Source organism: Trachurus trachurus, assembly GCF_905171665.1.
Source record: "Trachurus trachurus genome assembly, chromosome: 11".
NCBI lineage: Eukaryota > Metazoa > Chordata > Actinopteri > Carangiformes > Carangidae > Trachurus > Trachurus trachurus.
The window spans coordinates 30,978,044-31,002,275 of NC_139904.1; the positions used below are offsets into that span (position 1 = coordinate 30,978,044).

A 24,232-nucleotide genomic window follows, 5' to 3' on the forward strand; every position below is an offset into this window, starting at 1 on the left:
CGGCTCCGGCAGCGCCCTCTAGACGCGCTGCTGGTGTGACAGTGGGAGGGGCGTTGCTGCTCTGGAAAGCTAGGCAGACTGGCTGTAGGGGTCTGGAGCCCCCCACCCCCTCCTCCTGCTCCTCCTCGCCTCTCCCAAAGCCCCTCCAGCCCCCTTTCGGCCCGTTGTATCCCAGCACCCCTCACCTCGGGCTGGGCAGCTGCCTGCCTCACTCGGGCATCTGTGCGCTGCCCTGGGACTCCCCGCTACTATTGTGATCTCTACAAAAGGGCCCCCCCACGCACACACCATCTCCCCATTATTCACAGCAATCAGACCCCCCTACCCCCCCCTCACCCCTTCTCCCTTCCCCTGCATCTACTCTGTGCTAGCTACACACAGACTGCAGTGTTTGTGTGCCTCACACACACCCCTCTTTTTTTTCTGTGTGTGTTACCCCCACAGAGAGGCTCAATTAGGCAAATGTGGTGCGTTTAAAAAAGAACTCCCCACTTATTGATAGATATTCATCATACTTTACCCTGTATTTATGTTTTAGACAGTGAGCCTGAAGCAGAGCAGCATTGATCAGATGAATTGTATTTTTAAGCCTTTAACCAAGACCAGACTCTTTCTCTTCAATTTTCTCCTTTTTTTTTTCTTTTCTGCTGGGTCACCTTTTCATCTGCTACTTTTCCAGTCCCAGTCATTATGTGTCCCACGTGGCCGGCGGTGATAAAGCAGCGGTGTGACGCTGATCTCCTGGGAGCCGGAGCTGGCTCGTCGTCTGCCACCGTAGTAGACACTGTGTCTGTGGTGAGGAGATATCTGCTCCCAGCGGGGGAGGAGGGGGGAGGAGGGGGGTCACACACCGTCCACCTGAGATGTTTGCCTTCAATTTTTTTACACAAACGTAACAACAGAACTCTTGATGCGTTGATTTCAGACCCATTCTCCCACTAGCCGAGGCGGCGTGGCGTGGGGCGGGTGGGGTAGGGGGGTCCTGGCTGTGGAGAGTTTCTCCTCAGCCTGTGCTGCATGTGGAGCCTGTAATGGCTGCTGCTGCTGCTGCTGTATGAGGCAGAGGCCTGCTCTGCTCTGCTCTGCTTCTCCTCCTTTCTCCACTTCTTCCCTCATAGTGGGATGGGAGTGCCCCCTTATGGTTGAGCTCAGCCCTGCAAACCTGCTGCTGGGGGCCAGAGCTGCCTCTCTCCGAGCCCATCCGGGGGGTTAGGAGTTAGGCGTAGGGTCCGGCGAGGCGGCCCGAGGCGTCGATCGAACGCCGACGTCGGTGTCGTGGACTCGTGGCCCGGCACCAGGGTCACAGGAGGGAAACACGCAGCGTGGAGCTTCCACAGAGCAGAGAGCCCCCAGTTTTATTCAGCCTGAGCTCCACCGTCGTCTGTGTGTGTGTGAGGTGGGGGTGGGTGGGGGGGGTCCTGGCTCCTGGCTCCTGGGCTCAGCTCAGTCGAGTCAGAGCCTTCACACAGCGACCTGAGAGGAGAAAGCTCCATCACAACACGCAGGAGAATAAAAATATCTCTTCATCTTGAGCTTTTTAAAAAGATGAGGTGACTTTTCCCATGACCCCCCCTCACTCCACCCTCCCCTCCCCTCCCCCCTCTCTCTCCGTCACCTCTCAGATTTCAGAAGCCCACTTCACCCTCATCATCATCATCATCGGTGGAGCTGCCTCCTCGCCGAGGTCGCCGTCAACATGTAAACATAAACATCAGCCGCTCCGAGAGGGGGGGTGGGGCAGGGAGAAGTTCAAGGTTCTGTTGTTTCTGCGTTTGTCCACTCGCTGTGTGTGTGTGTGTGTGTTGCTCGTGCGACATGTGTGTGTGTCTCCCAGCTCCTCGCTGCAGAGAGCGCCTGGGGGCTTTGTGTAATTAAAGCATCGGCGGCGGCGACGGTGGAGCAGGAGCGAGGGGGGTGGGGGTGTGTTTGTGTGTTTGTGTGTGTGTGGTGGGGGTGGGGGGGGGGGTGGGGGGGGGGGGGGGGGGGGTCGGCACAGCTTTGGTGCGTCTGCGTTTCCTGTAACAATGACGGGCTTCTTCTTTTGTAGTAGCTGACTGCACCGTGACCCTGCCAGGCTCAGAGAGAGGGAGAGAGAGAGAGGGAGAGAGAGGGATGGCAGCAACAGGGGGGAGGGACTGTGTTGGCTCTAATGTGTCAACCACGTGGATCACAGTAACCATGGCAGCCCTTGAGATGCAGCCAGTTTTTTTTTTTTCCCCTCTCCTCTCTCTTCCATCTCCCCAACCTCCTCCTCCTCCTCCCCCTCCTCCTCTTCTTCTTCTTCTTTTACTCTCTCTTCAGCTATCACCTCACCACAGAGGATGTGCGAGCGCACAAGTCTGGAGTGAGTAAGCTTTTTCTTTTTCTTTCTTTCTTTCTGTTTCTCCCCCCCCCCCCCACTCCTCCTCCTCCTCCTGTATATTGTGTTGAGCATCTGGAGGCCTGAGAAAGGAGGAAGGCTGCCAGGCCCGAGGTCTGAGGATGACAGGAGAAGAGTTGGGTCAGGGAGAGTGTGTGACTGAGGGATGAACTCTGCCCCCCCACACACCCCCCCCCATCCCCTCGTCTCCCTCCTTACCACCACCAGATCTAGTTACACTACTGGCCAGGGTCACACATTCCAGATATGTTTCATTATCTCAGTGCTGCTACGCTGCCTCCTCCTCCTCCTCTCTCTCTCTGTTTCTCATAACCTACAAAAAAAAGAAAAGAAGAAAAAAAAAGAAAAGAAATCGGCTGGCTTGGCAGACTAATGGCTCTGGTCAGGCTTGATTGATTCAGTGAAGTAATCTGCAAATGGAATACATTAGGACGGCGGAGAGCAGAGCAGAGCAGATGACTCAGAGACAGCACAGGCACTCTGAGAGGAGCAGTGGAGGATATGGGAATATGTGCAAAGAGTTGAGAACCGGTCTGCCATCTTCCACCTTCCTCAACAATAATTGCATCAGAGTGCTCATCTGCATGCGACGGGAACAGTTTACGTATTAGTATTATTATTATTTAAAAATAAAAAAGTCAATTTTCATCCGGCGAATCTTGTCTTTTCCTTCCCGAAACGCGACGGAGGCGGTTGTGCATCTCTGCAGCTCTGAAGTTCCATGTTAGGCAGTGCTGGGGAAAAAAAAGACACAAAATGGCTGCCATAGAGAGAAGCCTCCACAGAAAGAGCTGCAGCAGCTCTCTCCTCCTCTCCACCACACGGCTGCTTCTTCCACTCCCTGCACCCACTGGGAAACAGTGTGTTTTTTTTGTTTTTTTTAACATGTTATCAACTGTTACATTTGTCATGATACAACAACTCACTGTTGTAGCCTCCCTCCCCAGCTCATAACCCCCCCCTTCCCTTCCTCCCTCTCACACACATACACACTCTCTATAAGTCAGTCACCTCAACTCCTCCTCAAGCCTCATCCACGTCCTTTCCTTCATCATTTGCCTTCTCATAATGAGCAGGTTGAGAAGCAGAGCCTCTCTCTCACACACACACACACACACACACACACACACCCCTTCCCATCTCCTCCTCCTCATCCTCCCCCTCCTTCCTCTCCTCTCCTCTCCTCTCCTCTCGCTGTCCGGCTTGTGCAGTCAGCAGAACAGGCTGGTGCTGTGCAGTATTGAGCTGGGAAAAATCAATGACTGCAGAGTGGGAGTAGGTAGGAGCTTGTGTATCTGAGTGTGTGTGTGTGTGTGTGTGTACATTTCTTCAGCCTGTCCAGGGATGAGAGCTGTCCGCTGTCAGGTTTTTGCAGAATGTTAAAGCACTTGGCCCTCCGCGCTGCACACGTGAAGATTTTCCTATATCTTGAATACAGTCTTTGTAGGTTTGAGTTATTCTGCGCTGTAGTCATAGTAACCATCAACCATCTGATTTAACATCATTAAAACCCTCTGAGGAATAGTTCTGTCACTGGAACTTAAATGTTGAATTGTACGACTGCCTCCCATTAGATATTAGTGGGTAACTTTATAATAAATACACACTATTAAGCATTAATAAATACTGAATTCATCATTTATAACACATGGATACTCGTATGTAGTATAGTATGTAGTTTATAAATACAGTTAGAAATGTTGTACTCATCATTGATAAGCACTAACTGTATAAACTACTTACTAATGAGTATTCATGTGTTATAAATGAAGAAATCAGTATTTATTAATGCTTAATAGTGTGTACGTAACGTATTATGAAATGTTACCTATTAGTGTGAATAGCTTCCTGGTCAATAGGAGTTGAAGTCAGTTCAGACACTTCTCCAGTGCTGTCGTCTAGCTCAACACTCCATCACCTCGTGTAGCCGGTTGAATCAGCGTGGCCTCTCTCCCACATCAACGACCCTGAACTGACAAATGAAGCCACAGAACCCATCTGCTGACATCTTCTGCTCCCAGATCTTTTATTGTACAAAAGAAATACAAAAAAAACAATGAGCATAATAGTGACATTTTGTCATTATGTCAGTTTCCTCTTTTTGCCACACTTGTCACACTAGCAAGTGCAACTGACTGTGTTCACATGAGCAGCTGCTCCTGTTGGACCAAACACAATGTAAGAATACAAATACAAATACCATTTACTTCATTAATCCCCAAAGGGAAATTAATTTGTCTGTCAGCTCATCACCATGTGCAGAAGAATATAATATATAATATATGTATAAAGAATGTAAGGATCCTTGCCAATCACCCCCCCCCCCCTCCCCCAAAAAAAGATATTATTGAAGCCTGTTTGAAGTCTTTGTAGAAGAATGAAGACGTCTTCCGTTTCTATATTATGATGTCACAGTGTGGTGAAAGGGTGCAGGGCTTTTCTCACACGTTGTGTCATTATTGTGACCTCAGCTCCGTCTCCTGTCCTGTTGCCTCATGGGAAATGGAGTTTACAGCTGCAGAGGTAAAAGCAACAGACGTGCGACGATATATGAAATTCTACTTTGATCGATCAGTAAACGTTAAATGAAACAAATCATTGATTCATCCGCATGTGCCGAGGTCACAGCCGATAAATACTCACTAATATATAATCAATGATTATTTACTGTGCTCGTACGGAACTGAAAAGAGTTTTTTACCTCAGGAAGTAGGTCAGCTGAGACGTCCTGACCCCGGTCCATCATCAGTTTAAGACGAGGCTGGTTCTGGTTCTGGTTCTGGTTCTGGTTCTGGTTCTGGTTCTGGTTCTGGTTCTGGTTCTGAACAGCAGCTCTGCCTGTTTGTCGTTATGACAATAAAGCCACGCAGACTACGATCAGGAATGGTCTCATCAAAGAAAAACAAAAGTAGACATGAAGATTGCAGATTTGAACACATGCTGCGTGAGCCCATCTCTCATTTCGCTAATTCGTTGTAAAATTTTTCTCGCCCCCCCCCCGCCCGCCCGCTGTTAAAAGGTGGTTGCTTTTCATCAGAACAGATCCAGGCTTCTTCTCTCATCTCATGACTCAAGTGTGTGTGTGTGTGTGTGTGTTGTGCAGCCGTCCACGGTGACCTCCCGCTGAGAGTCAACTCCAGGAACTGACCTCTGACCTGAACTCTTTTCTTTCTTTTCTTTTTTGTTTTTGCACCGTGTTGCGGGTGGAGGGGGGGGCGGGAGCGGTCATCAGGACTCTGTCGTCAGATGACCGGTCTTGTGATATGGGAGAGGAGGCGGGGTGGTGCCGGTTGGAGAAGACTGGAGAGAGGGGTGGGGGGGGGGTGCAGGTCAGCTGACGGGGCTTGCTGCTGGGGAAAAAAAAAAAAAAAAGATCCCGCCATGGTTGTTTAAGCAAGGAATGTCATGCTGTTTGATCTGTGCTCTGGGCTCCACAGCGGTAACATCTCCTCTCCTCTCCTCTCACATCCTCACACAGCGCGGCTCCGTACTGTCGCCACATCGCTGAGCATTAATTGGGCCGTCGTCAGCCAATGAGACACTTAAGCGATACTCAAACATAAAGGGGGCGTGTGTGTGTGAGCAAGATTCCAACACCTCCCGTGTCGGTCAGGAAAAAGGCCCAAGTGTGTATGTGTTGTGTGTGTGCAGCCGCCGACGTAAGAGGAAGAGATGCAGGGAGGGCAGAGGGAACAGGGTGGGGGGTGCGTGTGTGTGAGGAGGGAAGGAGGGCGGTGGGGGGGGGGGGGGGGGTGGGGGGGGGATTCTGAATCAGCGTTCTCCTCCTGTCACTCCCTCTGGGGTTCCTCCATCAGGTCACGTCCCAAAAATAGCAACGGGCGCCGTTTCAAGTGCAAAAAACCGCCAGCTTCGGGGCTGCAGCCAGTCTGCGAGTGTGAGATTTCTATGGGAATAGTTGGCCACCTTCCAATGAGTGCTTTTTTTTTTTTTTTCCCTCCTCCTCCTCCTCCTCCCCCTCCCTCCCATTTTTTTTCCCTCCTCCGATGTGACTGGCAGATGAGCTTGCATTTCTGAGCGAGCACATGGGCTCCACGTGAGCGGCCAGTGTGTAAACATTCACCTTCCCACAAACATAATCATCATCGCCGGCTGCCTTCCTGCCTGGCTCCGTCTTTGTGTCGCAGCCAGCCAGGCTCAATAACAACACCACATGGCATCGGAGCCTGTGCCCAGCACCAATTATTTCAACTGCCTCCCAAGATGACTTGCTTCAAATATTTTTTTTTCTTGCCCCCCCCTCCCTCTCTCCCTCTCTCTCTTCTTTCTCTCTGTGAGCCTCATCCCCGCCAAGACGGATCATTATCATCAGCGTGATGGCAGTGATGTGGAGTATTTATAAAAACAGGAGGCATTGTATGTGAACACGGTAACAGACACGCCCCGTCGGAGGTACAGCCGGCTGCGACGCGCCGGTGGCCGTGTGGATTTCCCTCCCACTTGATCCGACTTCATTTAACTTTGATGCGACTCTGAGAACAAAACGCTCTCACGCTCCTCTCTCCAGTGGGATTCACATTTTATCCAAATGCAGCGACTTGTCTTCTCCAGCGTTTCGCGTTTTCAGCCTGAGCCGAGCTGAGATTTATTTACATCCACACAGCAACACACTGATGCACACAAACTGATTTGCCTTTGATATCACATATTGAGTTTTTCCACTTAATTTCCCCACTTTCCATCGTACCTGCAGCTTCCTCTTCCTTCCAGAGCGCTGCAGAGGATTCACTTGTCTGAATTTTTTAAAATCTCACTACCAACTTTTTGAACAGTGCCATAAATCAGTGGTTCTCAAACTTTTTTTAGATCAAAGACCCCGAAACTGACATAAATTAGACCACGGACCCCCTCATTGGACAACATTTTGAAACGAACACCAGAAATACACAAATATCTGTTTTGAGACTGAATAACGTTACATTTTTTTAGTCAGTCAGTACGTTTACATGCAGAGCTTAATCCAGCTATGCTCAAAATTCGATTTTGGCGTCTAATCAGACTTCTGTCCTTGTCTCAGTTTACATGCAACTGAGAAAATCGAATAACTGACGGGGTCCGCCCCCTCATGCAGCGTCACCCGTTGTTTAAGCAGGTTAATACGCCGCCTGTCCTGTTGACTTTTTTTTTTTGTCACCTCCTAAAAAACTGAATGTAAACAACTTAGTTGGCGCTTAATAATAAATTCTCAACTGCAGTTCCCGACCAGGCGCACCAGTCTGGGCCGGATTCACGCTGAGAATAGGGTACAGGCTTCCTTTTTTCCTCTTGCTGGTGGCGCTGTGTGAAATGCATTGAATCGGCGCTGACGTTCAGTTTTTTTCTTTACTTTGCGGGGTTCAGGCGGCTTCTCTGCTCCACTTGGTGCCGTCTCTACGGTTGTGGAGCATGCACTCACGCATTGTCCAGCTTCAGTCTGACTAAGGTATACATGACAGAGAAAATCAAATTCCAATCGCATTATCTGGGTGTCTTAATCGGAGTTCTCCACCTCCGATTTCAGTCGGACTAAGGTGTTTACATGCACTTCAGTTGTCCAGTTCTAGTCGGATTAAGGCAATAATTCGGTTTTTTCAAGTGTCATGTAAACGTACTGACTGTATGTTCAAATCAGGGCCAATGGTGTGAAATCTTGGAAAGATTTAGAGAAATTTCTGGAAAGAAAATGTGGTAAAACTTCAAGAAAAATTTGGGGGACCCCCTTTAACCCTCTCAAGGACCCCTGGTGGTCCCCAAACCCCACTTTGAGAACCACCGGCCTAAATAAAAGTTTGTTTTAAGATGTCTGGTCTAACACGGTGTGGCTTCTTCTCTCCTCTGGTCCCAGGATCTGTCGGGCTCCATCGACGACCTGCCCACCGGTACGGAGGGGGCCCTGAGCCCGGGCGTCAGCACTTCGGGGGTGTCCAGCAGTCAGGGCGAGCAGAGCAACCCCGCCCAGTCGCCCTTCTCCCCGCACACGTCGCCGCACCTGCCGGGCATCCGCGGGCCCTCGCCGTCGCCCGTGGGCTCGCCCGCCAGCGTCACCCCCTCCCGCACCGGCCCCCTGTCCCCCGCTGCCGTGCCAGGTAAGACACAGAGTGGAGGCTGAGCTTTGTCCAACGTTGTTGTTTTTTTGTGAAGAACTTTTTTATTACTATTTATTACTATTTACCACTGCGAGTGAGACATCCAGTAGCATCCATACACATACACATCATCAAGTGTCAACAGTCTGTTGTAGTGAGTGGTGTTCCTCTGTTCACAACCCAACAAGTTTATCCTCCATCTGCATTTTTAATCAGTGCAGAAGACAACTCAAGTAACACTGTATCATAAAAGTAAATCAAGCATTTCATGGACTAAGATCATGAGGTGGAAGCCATCTTTACACTAGAAGTGTTTTGGCAGCTGTGAGGCCGCTCAGTAACAGTTGATCACTTCTACATGCAGTTGAGAATCATCATTAAGGAGGAGTGAGATTGGACTGTGTGTTATGGCCTTTGGAAAAAGGTCTGAACAGAGGTTTGTCGAAGGTGTGTGAAGTGTTGAGCCATGAGAAGGCAAGGCATCTTTATATATATATATAGCGCATTTCATACCAAGGCAACTTAATGTGCTTTACATAAAGACAAAACATTAAAAAAAAGAAGCATAAGACAGAATAAAAACAAACAAAATAGTAAAAACAGAGTTAAAAGCAAGAGTAAATAAAAGTAAAAGAAAATAGATAGAGTTTTAAGTTCTCAGCTATAAGCACGTGAAAAGATAAATGTTTTTAACCTGGATTTAAAAGTGCTCACAGTTGGGGCTGATCTCAGTTCTGCTGGTAGTTTGTTCCACTTGTGTGCAGCATAACAGCTAAATGCTGCTTCACCATGTCTGGTCTGAACTCTGAGCTCCACTATCTGACCTGAGTCATAGATCTCAGAGCTCTACTGGGTTTACACTCTACTAACATGTCATTCATGTATTCTGGACCTAAACCATTCAGTGATTTGTAGACCTGTAGCAGAACTAGAACAAGAAGATGTGTTGTGGTTTCAGGTCAACTGAGCACTTTGATACATTCACTACCTTGATATAGAACCTGGATCTATTATATAGTAAATCCTGATTATAGAGAATACTGTATAGAATTTTTGTAACCAAATTCTTAGTAAAAATGAGGGAGCTCCAGCTAACACGATCAGATGCTCTGTTCGCATCCAGAGACAAAACAGCTGTTGGCGATTCTAAGTCCTTGACTTTCCAGATTAAATGAAGTAATCGTCTGAGACTCCACCTACCTAGTATAGTGTTGGTCCCTTTAGCTGCCAAATACACAACAATCTGCGCTGCAGTGTGTGTGTGTGTGTGTGTGTGTGTGTGTGTGTGTGTGTGTGTGTGTGTGTGTGTGTTCTGACAGCTTTCTATCAGCAGTTTGAGCAACAGTAGCCATGTATCAGTGAGCAACTTTAAAGGCCAGCATGTTCACCTGCTGCCTAATATATCCCACCCATGATGAAGTGTCAGTGCTCATAATGTTATTCCTGATCGGTGTGTATATGTGTACTTTAAATACTATCTGCTATATGCAACATTTTTTACATTCATAAAGTTAATAAGGTTCAGTCATATTTTAAGGCCAAGGATGTGTGCAATGTATCTATTTTAATGCAAACTAACTAAAAATGATTTACGTATAATTTTCAGTGTGATGAGATAAAACTTGACAGCATTGTGTTGGTAAACACAATGACAGGACAGAAATCACTAACGGAAAACAAATGCTCAATATTTAGCGACTAACTTTATACAGTAGGGAATAATTTAAGATTCACCTGCCACAATGTGGGAGATACCTGCTAAAAAAAACTCCACGTCGGCCAAAATATTTTGACACAGTGTCACCGTCGGTGTGTGGAGAGCCTGGCGCTGGGTGGAACATCCAGGAGACAGATTTAGAGTTTTAATTCAGAACTTGAGCTCACTCACAAATACAGTGGATCATATTTGTAATTCATGAAGCGAGTCGCCAGATGGGAACGCTAAGTTTCTGCTAACATGATGCTCGTAAACCATCCAAACACAAGTTACAGAGGCAACTACAACTTTTAAAGTATTTAAATAACTGAGTTCCTGCGTTGTTTCCGTCCCACAGGTAATCAGATGCCTCCCCGGCCCCCCAGCGTCCAGTCGGACGGCCTAATGCACTCTTCCATGAACCAGTCAGCCATGGGCCAGGACAGGGGTGAGTGTTGCAGAGGGACAGAAAGAACCCACCCCCCTCCTTGTCCGCTCAGCGTCGAGCAAAAAGATGTGTGCCACATCCTCAGCAGCCCTTTGAGCGTGATTGTTTGAGTTTGTACACACACTCCTCCCTCCTGTAAACTCTCCTCCAGGCGAAATCTTTAAATAAGAGCAGTCTGGCTGCCAGGTCCAGGGAGGGTAGGAGACAGACGCTGCGCCGCCGTGTCTGAGGGAGTAAAGATCTAGGTTGTTAACATAGGTGACGTGTTATGTAATGTTGTGCTGAAGCAGATGTAGGTTTTCTTTAAGTGGGTTAGGGTTGGATTTATTTTTATTTCTATTTGTTTTTACAAATGAATCTAAATCCTCCTCCCGTCCTCTCCAGTGTACATGCGTAACCCGCAGATGGCTCCATACGGGTCCCCTGGACAGCCTGGCTCCGCCTTATCTCCACGCCAGTCTTCGGGAGGCCAGATGCATGCTGGGATGGGACCCTACCCACAGAACAACTCGATGGGGAACTACGGGCCTCAGGGGGGCCAGTATGGCCCTCAAGGTAGAGACAGTAGAAGACAAGAGGACAGTGTTGACTGTCACTTTTTTTTTTTTTTTTTTTTAATCCTAAAAATATTATGAATGAGTTTACAGTTGTCATCCTGCGACCATCACAGTTTCATAGATAGCCCAGTTTTTGAAAAGAAAAGGCTTTGAAGTTTTCCTCTCACTTCATATATTTATGAAATTATATCACTTCACTTTGAAGTCTCAGATGGTTTCTGTGGGCTTTGAAGAAGTTGTGCTATGAGTCATAGCAGCGAACAGTGAGGGCCAGATAAAGCCTGCTTCATCAGGCTGCTTGTCAGAACAGGCAGCGCCGAGGTAAATTTAGAGCAGGACGACTGCAGACTCCTCATCTCGTCACTGCAGAGACGACTACAAGTTATTTAGCTAATTCCTCTGTTTCGGAAGCAAAACGCAATTAAAAAAAACAGGAGTTCCACAGAGCTAAATATCTATCCTGACCCCCTTTCAGGTTACCCCCGGCAACCCGGCTACACAGGGATGCCCAACGCCAACTACCCCAGCGGCCCCAGCATGGGCGGCACCATGAACCCCATGCCGGGCCAGGCCAGCGGCGCTCCGTACGGGAACATGGCGCCCGGCAGGATAGGCCCGGGCCAGATGGGCGCCCGCCCCCCCTACGGGCCCGGCATGGCCTCCAACATGGGGGCCATGCCGCCGCAGATGGGCGCCGGGATGTGTCCCCCTCCAGGCATGAACAGGAAGGACAGCGGCCCCACCATGCACCACGGACCCACTAACTCCATACACAACAGGTGGGTGTCGGATTGACCTCGGCAACCACGTCGCCATCCACTTGTCGATCGAATCATCTCAAGATCCATAAGAATTTAAATGCGAATGAAGCTGGTTCAAGTGCGTTTCCATCTAATACCTTTAAATCGAATCGAATTGACATAAAACATGATCGCAACACACATTTATCCGCGTTTCCATCAGCATTTGTCACATAAACTTTGTATCGATCAAGAGAAAGTCCGATGAGATCGACCGTATTAACTTTGTATCGATATTCATGACATTAAATTGGATTTTACTGTTTCCATGAGGCATTTTAATTCCATATGGCTTAATCGTGTGGATGGAAACATGCTTAGTGAAGGCCTCGGCTGTGGAGAGTCAGTATGACTGATTGTGTCAGGACTCCAGAGACTGGAGAGATTCTTTTTAGCTGTGTGTGTGTGTACATGCACAGATGCATTGTTAGTTAACGTGACCATGAAAAATGATTGCTACTTCCCACGTGCAAGCCGTTGTGTTGCATTGTGTGTTTTGGTGAGCGAGTGTGTGCCGCGGAGTAGATGGCAGTCGACCAAATGTATCTGTGTGAGAGAGTGAGAGAGAAAGAAAAAGAGAAGAGGGAGAGGATGAGAGAGCAGGAGATGGTCTCTGAGATCAGTGAATCACATCCTTCCCCCAGTGATTATGCCAGCTCAGCCCACAGAGAGACACCCGTGTGGCGAGTGCTCGAATCATGTAAAGTAAATTGATGTTTCCTGCAGAAATAATCTGAACCCAGAGAACATGAGACAAAAAAAAAACATGGATTTGTTACAGAATCAAACAGCGAGGCGTGAAAAAGGACGACAGACTCCTACATCTTTATTTCTTTGTGATACCGATGCCACTGTAAGTCGTGTCCATGCTCCTTATTTACAAGTCCTCTCTTTCCCTAGGCCACCCGGCTACCCTAACATGCCCCAGGGCATGATGGGACCGGGCTCTCCATACGGCCCCGGCATGAACAGCATGCACGGCATGATGAACCAGGCAGGACCGGGACCGTACCCGATGGGAGCAAACATTCCCAACAACAGCCCTGGTTAGTAAAAACTACACTGAGGCCCGGATCATTCGCTTGTAGTTTAGTCCATAAAATAGTTTTATAGACTGGCCGTCTCTTATTTTTATGCGCTGCTTTTTATTACCTTCTGAACACCCAGGAATGGCTCCCACTACAGAGTTCGGCATGGACAAGATGGCCCCCGCCCAGAAGATGAACAACAAGGTGGAAGGGACTCCCAAGCCTGAACCCAAAAAGGTAAAGGTAAAAAATCTAAAACCACAGAAATAAAGTTCTTGTCCATCCTTTCTACCTTTTTTTTTCGATCTCATGATATCCTTTCTTTCCGCTCTGCAGAAGTCGAGCTCTTCCACCATCACCAACGAGAAGATCACTCGTCTGTACGAGCTGGGCCCGGAGCCAGAGAGGAAGATGTGGGTGGACCGGTACCTGGCCTTCGCAGAGGAGAAGGCCATGGGCATGAACAACCTCCCCGCCGTGGGCCGCAAGCCCCTGGACCTCTTCAGACTCTACGTGTCCGTCAAGGAGATCGGCGGCCTCACCCAGGTACGGGGCGGGGGGATTCTACCGGGAGGCCGCAGCATCAGAGCCGGGCGGCTGTTAGCCATCCTCACACCGACCCCCTTCTCACCTCCTCCTTCCCTCCTCTCGCCCACCAGGTGAACAAGAACAAGAAGTGGAGGGAGCTGGCCACCAACCTGAACGTAGGCACGTCGAGCAGCGCCGCCAGCTCGCTCAAGAAACAGTACATCCAGTGTCTGTACGCCTTCGAGTGCAAGATCGAGCGAGGCGAGGACCCGCCCCCGGACTTCTTCAACACGGACACCAAAAAGAACCAGCCAAAGATCCAGCCTCCTAGCCCAGGTGAGCCGCCGCTGCCGCCGCCAGCGCCCCGTCACCGTTTATCTCACCCTTTAAAACAAATTGCGCTCGTATCGAATGAAATGAAAGCTCATTTTCATCTCTCTCCCTCTCTGCCTTCTGCGCTCTGGGTTCCCATGCAGCTCATCACATCCTCCTTGCTCTATTTGCCTCATATCATCTGCCTATAAACCGCTGTATTTTTATGGTCACCTATTAATTGCGGTGTTAACTGCCGATCGCAGGCCGCCGTTCGTCTTCCCCTGTATCAGGCTGCCGTCCTCCATAAATCGCTGCCGTTTCTGGCGTGTGTTTGAGGAGTTGTAAATGAGGCCAAGCGTGGCTGTAAGTCACAGGCGCACACCCCATCCTCCGGACAGTTCCACAAAGACGTCTCTCGGGGGGAGTGGGGTGGGGGTGGGGGGGTTACTCCCTGGCATTTGCACAGGACGTGACGAAAGACTTGTCCTTTTCAGACGTCCAGATCTTTCAATGAACTCCGACTGTTGGGTAAAAGTCAGTCAGTGTGTAAACTGGCAGTCGCTCATACCAGAGGTTCAGGGGGAAGGGGATGGGATGCGGGGGGGGGGGGGGGGGGGGGGTCGGGACCACGCTGTCGCCTGGAAGCTGTTTGTTTTGGAGGGGACTCGCGCCGGCTCCGGCTGCCAGGAGCAACCACACCAGCGCCGACCACGTGCTGCTCCGGCCTGGCCCCGGCCCAGGCCTGTCAGACACGGGGCTCTGAGTCAGCGCCGGCCTGTTGTTACAGGAGACATCAGGGTGCTTGTCAGCTGGCATCAGCCCTCTAGTTAGTAACGAAGGAAGAGCCGAAGAGGAGGGGAAGGGGTGGGGGTGAGGGGGGGGGGGGGGGGTTCAGGAGGTGATTTGGCGATAGAAATGCCCCGTCAGTGGCGTGTCCTCGCTGCCTGGCCGTGGGCTACAGAGGCAAGGCAGCGCTCCCTGGAGATTAGTGCTGAGCCAGAAATGATGAATGGGGGGGAAGAGGCTTGTGTGTGTATGTGTGTGTGTGTCTGTAAAAGTCACACCATTCTCTCTCTCTTGCTCGCTCACTCACTCTCTGTTTCTACCATGCTTTTTTTTTTTTTTCCCATCCTCACGAGACCCCCCTCCTCCCCAACCCCTCCCCTTTCCTCCCTTCATCTATAGTAGAGGGAAATCCCTGCCCAGAGGGAGGAGGAGGGGGAGGAAGAGGAGGGTGAGCTGGTTAATGCGTGTGTGTGTGTGTGTGTGTGTATGTGTGAGAGCTGCAGAGGCGCGAGGGTGATGTGAGAAAATGTGAATAAATGTGACCTGCCAGTGACCCCAGTGGTGTGTGTGTATGTGTGTATGTGTGGCAGTTTAATGAATGGGAACCTGTGAGTCATCAGACTGGCGTGCTAATAGTGAGAAGTCCTGAGCTGAAGTTAGGAATACAAATACAAACAATCACTCACTCTCGTGCACACACACACAACTGGCCGTCTCCTGTCTCTGCAGGCCGGGCAGAGTCAGAGTTTACATCACTGTTCCCCGGTGACTCCCACAGCCCAGCGGTGCTTGAGAAAGGGCGAGGGTGGGTGGCTGGGTGGGGGGTTTAGGGGGTTGGCATGCTGCGATGAGCCGGAGGATTCAACATTTTCGCTGGCTGCGCACTCGAAAGCCGAGTGAGCTCGACACAAACTGTGTTCCTCTGTGCAGCACTCAGGAATTTCTTAATGGGATTTAGGATTGCCAAAAGCAACATGTGTTCCTGAAACCCCCCCCTCCCCAGCAGCAGCGCTGAGCCCATCCACAAGGCTATCCCGTCTGACTAGCAGCTATCAACTTCAACTCTCGCCTTTTGGAGTCAAGAGATGAGAAGGAGGGAATCTTATTTGAATAGTTTGAAATCTTTTAATTTCACAAAGTGGAGGACTTGATGTTGGCTTCCCACTTCTCAATGTGTGTGTGTGTGTGTGTGTGTTCTTGTTTTGCAGCTGGTTCTGGATCCTTGCAGGGACCCCAGACTCCTCAGAGCACCAGTAGTTCAATGGCAGAGGGGGGAGACCTGAAGCCCCCCACCCCAGCGTCAACCCCACACACACAAATGCCTCCAATGCCAGGAGTCAGGTAGGAGATACAGGCCTATTATTTATATAAACTACGTTAATGTGATGAAATGCTAGAGAGGAGAAAAATCACTATATAAAATATACAATATGTTTGGCAGTATGAATGTTTTGTGTCTTGACTGCACAGCCCCCACAATTTTGAATGTTTTTAGATGCAAAGAAATAGAAATGGGGTAATTCTTTGGTTTAAGAGCTGTGATGTTTCTCATTGCTGATCATAAAATATTCTTTACCGAAGCTTAAAGCAGAAGTAAGCGGAATATTTGTGTTAATATAAGTCTTAAGTAGTTATATCTTCCGACGGCAATCACTTACATAGAGTGTTTGGTCCGAAACACGGGTCTGTCAGTCACTCTGCTCTGCTGTAAGCCGAGGAGAAAACGTCTTGTATACTTCCTTGTATCCTACAAGCTTTATCCAATGAGGAGAGAGAACGGCATGAAGGGCTGTGTGTGCAGCCAAAGGATGCGCGTGAATGTGGTGACGTAGGGACGAGGACCAATAGATCCATGACGAGGGCGGGGGCTGCTAAGTCCATCGGCTGACAAGAAGTTAGCCAAAATGACCGGATCGCTTACTTCTGCTTTAACATCCAAACCCAATTCAACATCAGTGTTTCTAACAAGCTGTCTGCTCTGCCGCAGGAGTAGTGTGAACCTGCAGGACCCCTTCGCTGATGGAGGCGACCCGGCGTTTTCCAGAAGGAACGCCATGACTCCCAACTCTCAGGGCTACCAGCCTGGGATGGCCGGCCCAGAGATGATGGGTCGGATGGGTCCCTACGAGGCCAACAAGGACCCCTTCGGTGGCATGAGGAAAGGTGAGCGAGGGGTCAAACCAGCAAATCAGACACAGGGGTTCAAAGAATGTCAGAAACTTGGAGTTCTGTTGGAGGTGAAAGTAACAATCTTCTGTTTTTTTTTTTTACTGAAGCTGGAGAGCAGTTCATGCCACCAGGCCCCAACAGTGGGATGGCAGAGCAGTACAACAGAGGCCCACCAGGCCCCATGGCCAACATGCAGATGGGCCAGAGGCAACAGTACCCGTACGGCTACGACCGAAGGTAAACATGCTGCTGCATTCTCCCATCAGCCTTGGTTTTAAAGTGCTCTAGTCTGGTGTTGTTATCTGTCAAGTTGAAGTCAAATCAGCTGATGAGGGTTTGATGGGTTTACAGACCGGAACCAGGCATGGGCCCTGACGGCAGCATGGGACCAGGAGCCCCTCAGCCCAACATGATGCCTTCTGGAGCTGACACAGGGATGTACTCGCCCAGCCGGCCTCCACCACAGCAACGGTCAGTACCATCCAGCAGAAAGACTTGTCCACAAATGGAGAGACAAGATGGATTAACGTCATTTAGATTTTTTATTCGTTTATTTTTAAACTGTCAGTGCGCTCACTGGGAAGAAGAGAAATGGTGTGAACTTATTTGTTTTTATTCTCAGGCACGAGTCCTATACTAATCAGTACCCTGGCCAAGGAGCTCCCCCTGGTGGCCCCTACCCAAATCAACAGCCAGGAATGTATCCACAGCAGCAACCGGTGAGAACATTTTGTCCGGTGTTGGCAAAACTCCTATTTCAGCTTGAGCCATTAATTTTTTCAACATTTCAAGTTAAACATATTCATATATAATATTGAAATTGGCCGTGCAGAGGATTAGGTGTTAAATATAACACCGGTTGTTGTTTGTTTGACAGAACTACAAGCGTCCTGTAGATGGAGGGTATGGACCTCCTGCGAAGCGGCACGAGGGAGAAATGTACAACGTTCCCTACAGTGGTCAGCAGCAGCCCGGACCACAGCCCACTGGGCCCCAGGGCCAACAGGACTGGAACAACCAGTATAACGCATACCCTGGAGGGGACCGCAGACCACCCGGCCCACAGAACCAGTTCCCCTTTCCCTTTGGTCGGGACCGAGGGCCGACACCCACGGGCCCCAACTCCCAGTCTCCAATGCCCCCGCAGATGATGGCGAGCCCCATGCCTCCGGGTCCCGACGGCCCCCAAGGCCCAATGTGGCAGGGCCGCACCGAGATGGGCTACCCAAACTATCCTAACCGACAGGGTCCTCCTGTACCGGGCCAGGGCCCCGGTTACCACGGCATGAACCGCTCAGAGGAGATGATGCCGGCAGACCAGCGCATGAACCACGAGGGCCAGTGGCCCGGCCACGTAAACCAGCGGCAGCCGCCGTTCGGCCCCGGCGGTTCCGGACCTCCCATGACCAGACCCCTGCCATCCACCTACCAGACTTCCCAGAACCACATTCCTCAGGTGTCGAGCCCGGCGCCCATGCCCAGGCCCATGGAGAGCAGGACGTCGCCCAGCAAGTCCCCCTACATGCATCCGGGCATCAAGGTGCAGAAAGCTGGACCTCCGGTACCCGCCTCCCACATCGGTCAGGCCCCTGTGCAGCAGCCCATGATCAGACGAGACGTGGCCTTTCCTCCAGGCTCCATCGAGGCCTCCCAACCACACCTGAAGCCCCGCAGGAGGCTCACCATGAAAGACATTGGTACACAACTTTATCTCATACCTCTCAATGTATTCAATAGATATGCATATTCATTAAGTACTTGACTAGAGGACACAGCTTTAGAGAATCAGATCAGATACATGCTGCGTATGTGGAGTAGCTGCGATAAGTATTTGGAAAGCTTGATTCAACCTGATAGATCAGTGAACTGATTCTTAAAATTAACTGTTTTTTGTTTTTGTCTTTTCTCAGGCACTCCTGAGGCTTGGAGAGTGATGATGTCATTAAAGTCAGGCTTACTAGCTGAAAGCACCTGGGCCCTGGACACCATCAACATTCTACTGTATGACGACAACAGCATTTCTACTTTTAACTTATGCCAGGTGAGTTACTTTCATCCCTTTAGTCTGAATGTACACCTGAGATTCTTTTCTGGACATGCTGAGTGTGATTCCCCATGATTGTTTTGGTGACCGTCCTCTTTGGTTTTCCAGTTGCCTGGATTCCTGGAGCTGGTGGTCGAGTACTTCAGACGCTGCCTCATCGAGATCTTTGGCATCCTAAAGGAGTATGAAGTAGGAGACCCCGGCCAGCGCACCCTCATAGACCCCAACGCTGCTGAGGACTCTGATGATGACATCCCAATGCCAGAGGGCGAGGACATGGACACGGACGAGGAGGACGAGGAGGACGAGGAGGTAGAGGAATCGAAGGCCAATCCCGACAGCTCCTCACTGGTCCAGGTGAAACAGGAGGAGGAGGACTCCCAGAAGGACAAGTCTTCAGAGGACGAGGAAGAGGAGAAGGAAAGGGAGTCTTCTATCAAGGAACCCAATACCTCTACCTCAGGGTCTGTCGCGGACCCCAACCTCCACTTGGAAAAGCCCAAGCAGGCAAGCAAGTTTGATAAGCTCCCCATCAAGTTGGTGCGGAAGAAGAATCCCTTCCTGGCGAACCACTCATCCAAGCTGGGCCAGCGGCAGAGCTTCGACAGCGGTTTGATACACTGGAGCATCGGCGGCGGCGACACTACCGAACACATCCAGACCCACTTTGAGAGTCGGATGGACCTTCTGAAGCAGCGGAAACACACAACGACGGCCGCCGAAAGCCGCAAGAAGGTCCATGCGCCGGAGACGGCGACGGAGAACCACGAGAAGTCCAAGTCCAACGGGGAGGACAAGCCCCGGCAACAGGCGCCCCAGTCCTCCGAACCTCAGAAGTCTCCGGCGGAGAAGACCTCTCCTCCCCTGCCCATCGGCGCGCCAGTCACTGCCACCATCGACGACGTACTATCCGCCCGCCCGGGCTCGGTCACGGAGGAAGTGGTCCGGGGAGGCGCCGAGGAGCAGAAGGAAAACGGCAAGTACCTGTTCAGCATCAACCCCGAGCTCCAGAGCCGCCGCAACATCAAGATCCTGGAGGACGAGCCCCACAGCAAGGACGAGACGCCGCTCAGCACGGCGTCGGACTGGCAGGACTCGCTGTCCCGGCGCTGCATCTGCATCTCCAACATCGTGCGCAGCCTCTCCTTCATCCCGGGCAACGACCAGGAGATGTCCAAACACCCGGGCCTCCTGCTGCTGCTGGGCCGCCTGGTGCTGCTCCACCACCGGCACCCCGAGCGCAAACAGGCGCCCGTCACCTACGAGAAGGAGGAGGAGGAGGACGAAGGCGTGAGCTGCGAGCGGGACGAGTGGTGGTGGGACTGTCTGGAGGTGCTGAGGGAGAACTGCCTGGTCACTCTGGCCAACATCTCGGGCCAGCTGGACCTCTCCATCTACCCGGAGAGCATCTGCCTGCCGCTGCTGGACGGCCTGCTCCACTGGGCCGTCTGCCCCTCGGCCGAGGCCCTGGACCCCTTCCCCACGCTGGGGCCCCACGGCTCGCTGTCCCCCCAGAGACTGGTCCTGGAGACCCTCAGCAAGCTCAGCATCCAGGACAACAACGTCGACCTCATTCTGGCCACGCCGCCGTTCAGCCGCCTGGAGAAGCTGTACGGCTCGCTGGTGCGCCTGGTGGGCGAGCGCAAGGTGGCGGTGTGCAGGGAGATGGCGGTGGTGTTGCTGGCCAACCTGGCCCAGGGCGACAGCCTGGCGGCGCGGGCCATCGCCGTGCAGAAAGGCAGCGTGGGCAACCTGCTGGGCTTCCTGGAGGACAGCCTGGCCGCCACGCAATACCAGCAGAGCCAGAGCTCCCTGCTGCAGCTGCAGGGCGGGCCCCAGTTCGAGCCCACCAGCGTGGACATGATGCGGCGGGCGGCCCGCGCCCTGCACGCCCTGGCCAAGGTAGAGGAAAACCACTCAGAGTTCACTTTGTACGAGTCGCGGCTACTGGACGTCTCGGTGTCCCCACTTATGAACTCTCTGGTGTCCCAAGTGATCTGTGACGTACTGTTTCTGATTGGCCAGTCATGACAGCCGTGGGGAGGTTTCAGCTCTGCCTCTTTCCGTTCCCCTCACCCTGTTTTTTTTTTGTGTGTGAGCGCACGTGCGAGTGTATGTATGTCTGTTGCGTGTGAGTGAAAAGAGCAAAACTGACTGTCTTTTTTTTTTTTTATTTATGCAAAATCACCTCGGATTCCACTGTCTTTCTACCCCTGCTTCTCACTAAAGGAAGGAATATCATGAAGTAGCTGTGGATTTTAAAAACGCGTCTGAAATGGAAAGATACTGGCTAAGAAGAGCAGATTGGGACCCAGGCATAGGACAGAGTGCGCTGCCCTGCGGGAAAAAAAAGGACTTGTTTTTTAATGAAAAGAAAAATCTCCAGAAAAAAGATAAAAAACTGTAACCAAAGTTGCTGTCTCGTTTACAGTGAGTTTGGGGGATACGTGTGCTCGCCTCCTCCCTCTGGGGGCCGGCAGGGAGGAGAGGGCACAGACTAAACAATATTATGGTTCATGTTTGGAGGCTACATAGACGCACGGACTGTGGTGTGGTATAATTGCTGTAACTTTGGATGCTATATACTCAGCCCCACAGGAACCACATTATTGGCTGTGAACAGACATCTGTCAATGGGAGGCCTGTGCAGTAGATTGTAGGACTTTTTTCTGTACTGTACACCTTAAAAACTGTAAACATACTGTAATAATACTGTTTCACACTGAGATACGCTGGCTTGGCAGCAAACTGTAGTTTTTAAAAACAGTTTTAGTTAATGTCGAGAGAGAAAACGGCTTTCCCCCCAAAGTATGGTGAACCTACAACACCCCGACCTCTTCTCTTTGTCCCTTGATTGTATGACTTGACCCTTATATTAAAAAGTCACCTCTTTAGGACTGGTCCTCAACTCTAGATGCAGTCCAAGCTGCAGTGTATATATGATGTTGTACATTACACTTCTCTCTCTCTCTCTCTTTCTCAACTTCTGTTGCTCTTCACCATTTTTAATCTTTGACAATTACAAGCCCCCGCCCCACCCCTTCACCCCCCCCCCACACCCCCTCCTGCATCGAGTATGTTACGCCATGTGAATACTTGACGCCCACCCCTCTCCGTTACTTTGGCGCCTCACCTGCTTGTATCGCGCTCCGGCGGGAGGGGGGGGAGGGAGGGTGTTTAGCTGCTGTCCAACGCCGCCCCTCCCCCCCCTCCTCCTCTCTCTTACTTCAAGTTTCAGTTTGTCTCCAGTCTGGGTGTAGAGAATATAACAAAAATCATGTCTGCGGTTCCATTTGAGCTCCTTCATAAATGACAAACTAGACCTTGATGAAGAAACCATTTTAATTTTGTTTATTTTTTTTGTTTATTTTTTGTTTTTGTTTTTTTTTTCCAGTGATGCGGATTCTGCATATTTGTATTTCAGATGATGTAGCTAAAAACTTGATGTAAATTCCTCTTTTTTCCTTTTTTTGGCTTAATGAATATCATTTATTCAGTATGAAATCTTTATACTATATGTTCCACGTGTTAAGAATAAATGTACATTAAATCTTCGTAAGACGTTTGCTGTGGATTTATTTATTATTCCCCTCATACACGGCGGAGGCAGCAGTAAATAAGGTGCTGGGTTTTTCATCTGGCTCGCACAGAGACAATTTGCTACGTAGAGAAGCAGCACGCGGCGCGTTTTGCTGACGATCCTGATATTTACACAGGGATGCGGAGACGCAGCTCGCTCCCAGCTCTGTGGAGTGTTCTGCTCATCAAATGCACGGCCATGTTTCCCATCGCTGCGCTGACTGACACCTCACCCTGCTGAAGCACGGCCGTCCTCGTCCTGGGATCACACACGCTGATATTTACATTTCTATTTACATTAGTAGGGAGATATGCTGAGGCTGGCTTTGTTTGATGCACAGAGATAAGAGAAGTGCTCTCATACTCTTTTTGTTTATTATTATCCTACAATATTGTCAGTGAATTTCATTTGATATTTTGATAGAAGCTACACTCAATTTTAAAACGAATCAAGTAAAAAAAAAACTAAAAAAACCTGCCCATCGAGACAGCCATGTTTGATTTGAAATGCAAAAAAAATTACAAGAAACAAATGAAACAAATAATCCCTCCCCAGTGGACGGCATAATTAACTTTTGAAATATTTATTTCCGCTGTCGTCCTCAATGGAGACAAAATAGCATCTGTAAAAACACAAGAAGCAGCGTGAGCTAAATGTGGCACCAGCTCTGTTTTCAAAGGCTCCCACCTCCTCTTGATGTGGTTTACTTAGTTAAGCTTTATTTAATCACGACGTCTCACTGAGATCAAGATCTGTCTTATGAGAGGGACATGAAAACAGAGTAAAGCCCCTGCTTCCTCACCACAACACCCACTTCAGGAGGCTCTGACTGGCTCGGATTTATTAAAGCACATGGATCTCTAAAAAGGCTGGATCCTACATTACCCATGATGCAGCTCATCATCATCCTGCTCCTGGTTACATCTGTGTAACCCTGTGCCTTTCATTTATGGTGAAAAGAAAAGTCTCAAACCCTGATGACATCACAACATGAGCAGCACTTCTCATTGGTGAAATGCTCATTAAAAGGGATAGTAGCATTTTTTTTTTAAAGTGGGGTTGTATGATCTACAAATAGCCCCCAATTACTTTAATTGCAGTAGAAGACTCTCTGCACTCCTCCCGTTAGCAACGCCAGCCCATAGCCCTGGCCAGAGATTTACAACATACAGTGTTGTGAACACACCCAAAGAAACGGCCTATCTTCGCGGCCTAAAAGAGGTTTTACCTGAAAAAAAATACACAGTTCCATTTTCGCTATAATATAATTTTTTCCAGCCCTTCAAAGTGCAGGAAAAACTTAGTTTTTATTTGGACCTAACCAACTTACGTATCCCTCCGCCCAGGGTTAGCGCCCGTCGATCAGCAGTTGGTTAGATCCAAATAAAAACTGTGTTTTTCCTGCACTTTGAGGGGCTGGAAAAAATGATATTATAGCGAACAATGGAACTGTGTATTTTTTTTTCAGGTAAAACCTCTTTTAGGCCGTGAAAATAGGCCGTTTCTTTGGGTCCATTCACAACACTGTATGTTGTAAATCTCTGGGCAGGGCTATGGGCTGGCGTTGCTAACGGGAGGAGTGCAAAGAGTCTTCTACTGCAATTAAAGTACTTAGGGGATATTTGTAGATCATACAACCCCACTTTTAAAAAAAAATGCTACTATCCCTTTAAGACAACATGAAACATGAGATATGAAGTGTAACATGTACACAAATAGAAACACAGATGCAGGAAAAAGCCAGACACTAAAAAGTATATATGAAAAGTATATTATGTGAAAAGCTGAGTATTAGAGGTTTTAATCCGTGCTCAGATC

General features: G+C 49.8%; 1 protein-coding gene across 2 annotated transcripts in view; it reads left to right on the forward strand.

Annotated features, from left to right (window-relative positions):
- Positions 1-22,025, forward strand: part of arid1ab (AT-rich interactive domain 1Ab) — a 61,639-nt gene extending 39,614 nt beyond the window's left edge. The window contains exons 5-20 of one of the 2 annotated variants that reach the window (XM_083982682.1): positions 8,223-8,463; positions 10,518-10,607; positions 10,992-11,162; positions 11,640-11,943; positions 12,865-13,010; positions 13,132-13,235; positions 13,329-13,538; positions 13,652-13,856; positions 15,830-15,962; positions 16,609-16,784; positions 16,898-17,027; positions 17,142-17,261; positions 17,413-17,509; positions 17,668-18,487; positions 18,701-18,831; positions 18,943-22,025. In XM_083982682.1, the coding sequence (XP_083838808.1) occupies positions 8,223-8,463; positions 10,518-10,607; positions 10,992-11,162; positions 11,640-11,943; positions 12,865-13,010; positions 13,132-13,235; positions 13,329-13,538; positions 13,652-13,856; positions 15,830-15,962; positions 16,609-16,784; positions 16,898-17,027; positions 17,142-17,261; positions 17,413-17,509; positions 17,668-18,487; positions 18,701-18,831; positions 18,943-20,865 (5,001 nt within the window). In that variant the 3' untranslated portion in view covers positions 20,866-22,025. The remainder of the gene's footprint in view (positions 1-8,222; positions 8,464-10,517; positions 10,608-10,991; positions 11,163-11,639; positions 11,944-12,864; positions 13,011-13,131; positions 13,236-13,328; positions 13,539-13,651; positions 13,857-15,829; positions 15,963-16,608; positions 16,785-16,897; positions 17,028-17,141; positions 17,262-17,412; positions 17,510-17,667; positions 18,488-18,700; positions 18,832-18,942) is intronic. The other variant, XM_083982683.1, reaches the window with a different exon arrangement.
- The last annotated feature ends 2,207 nt before the right edge of the window (positions 22,026-24,232 follow it).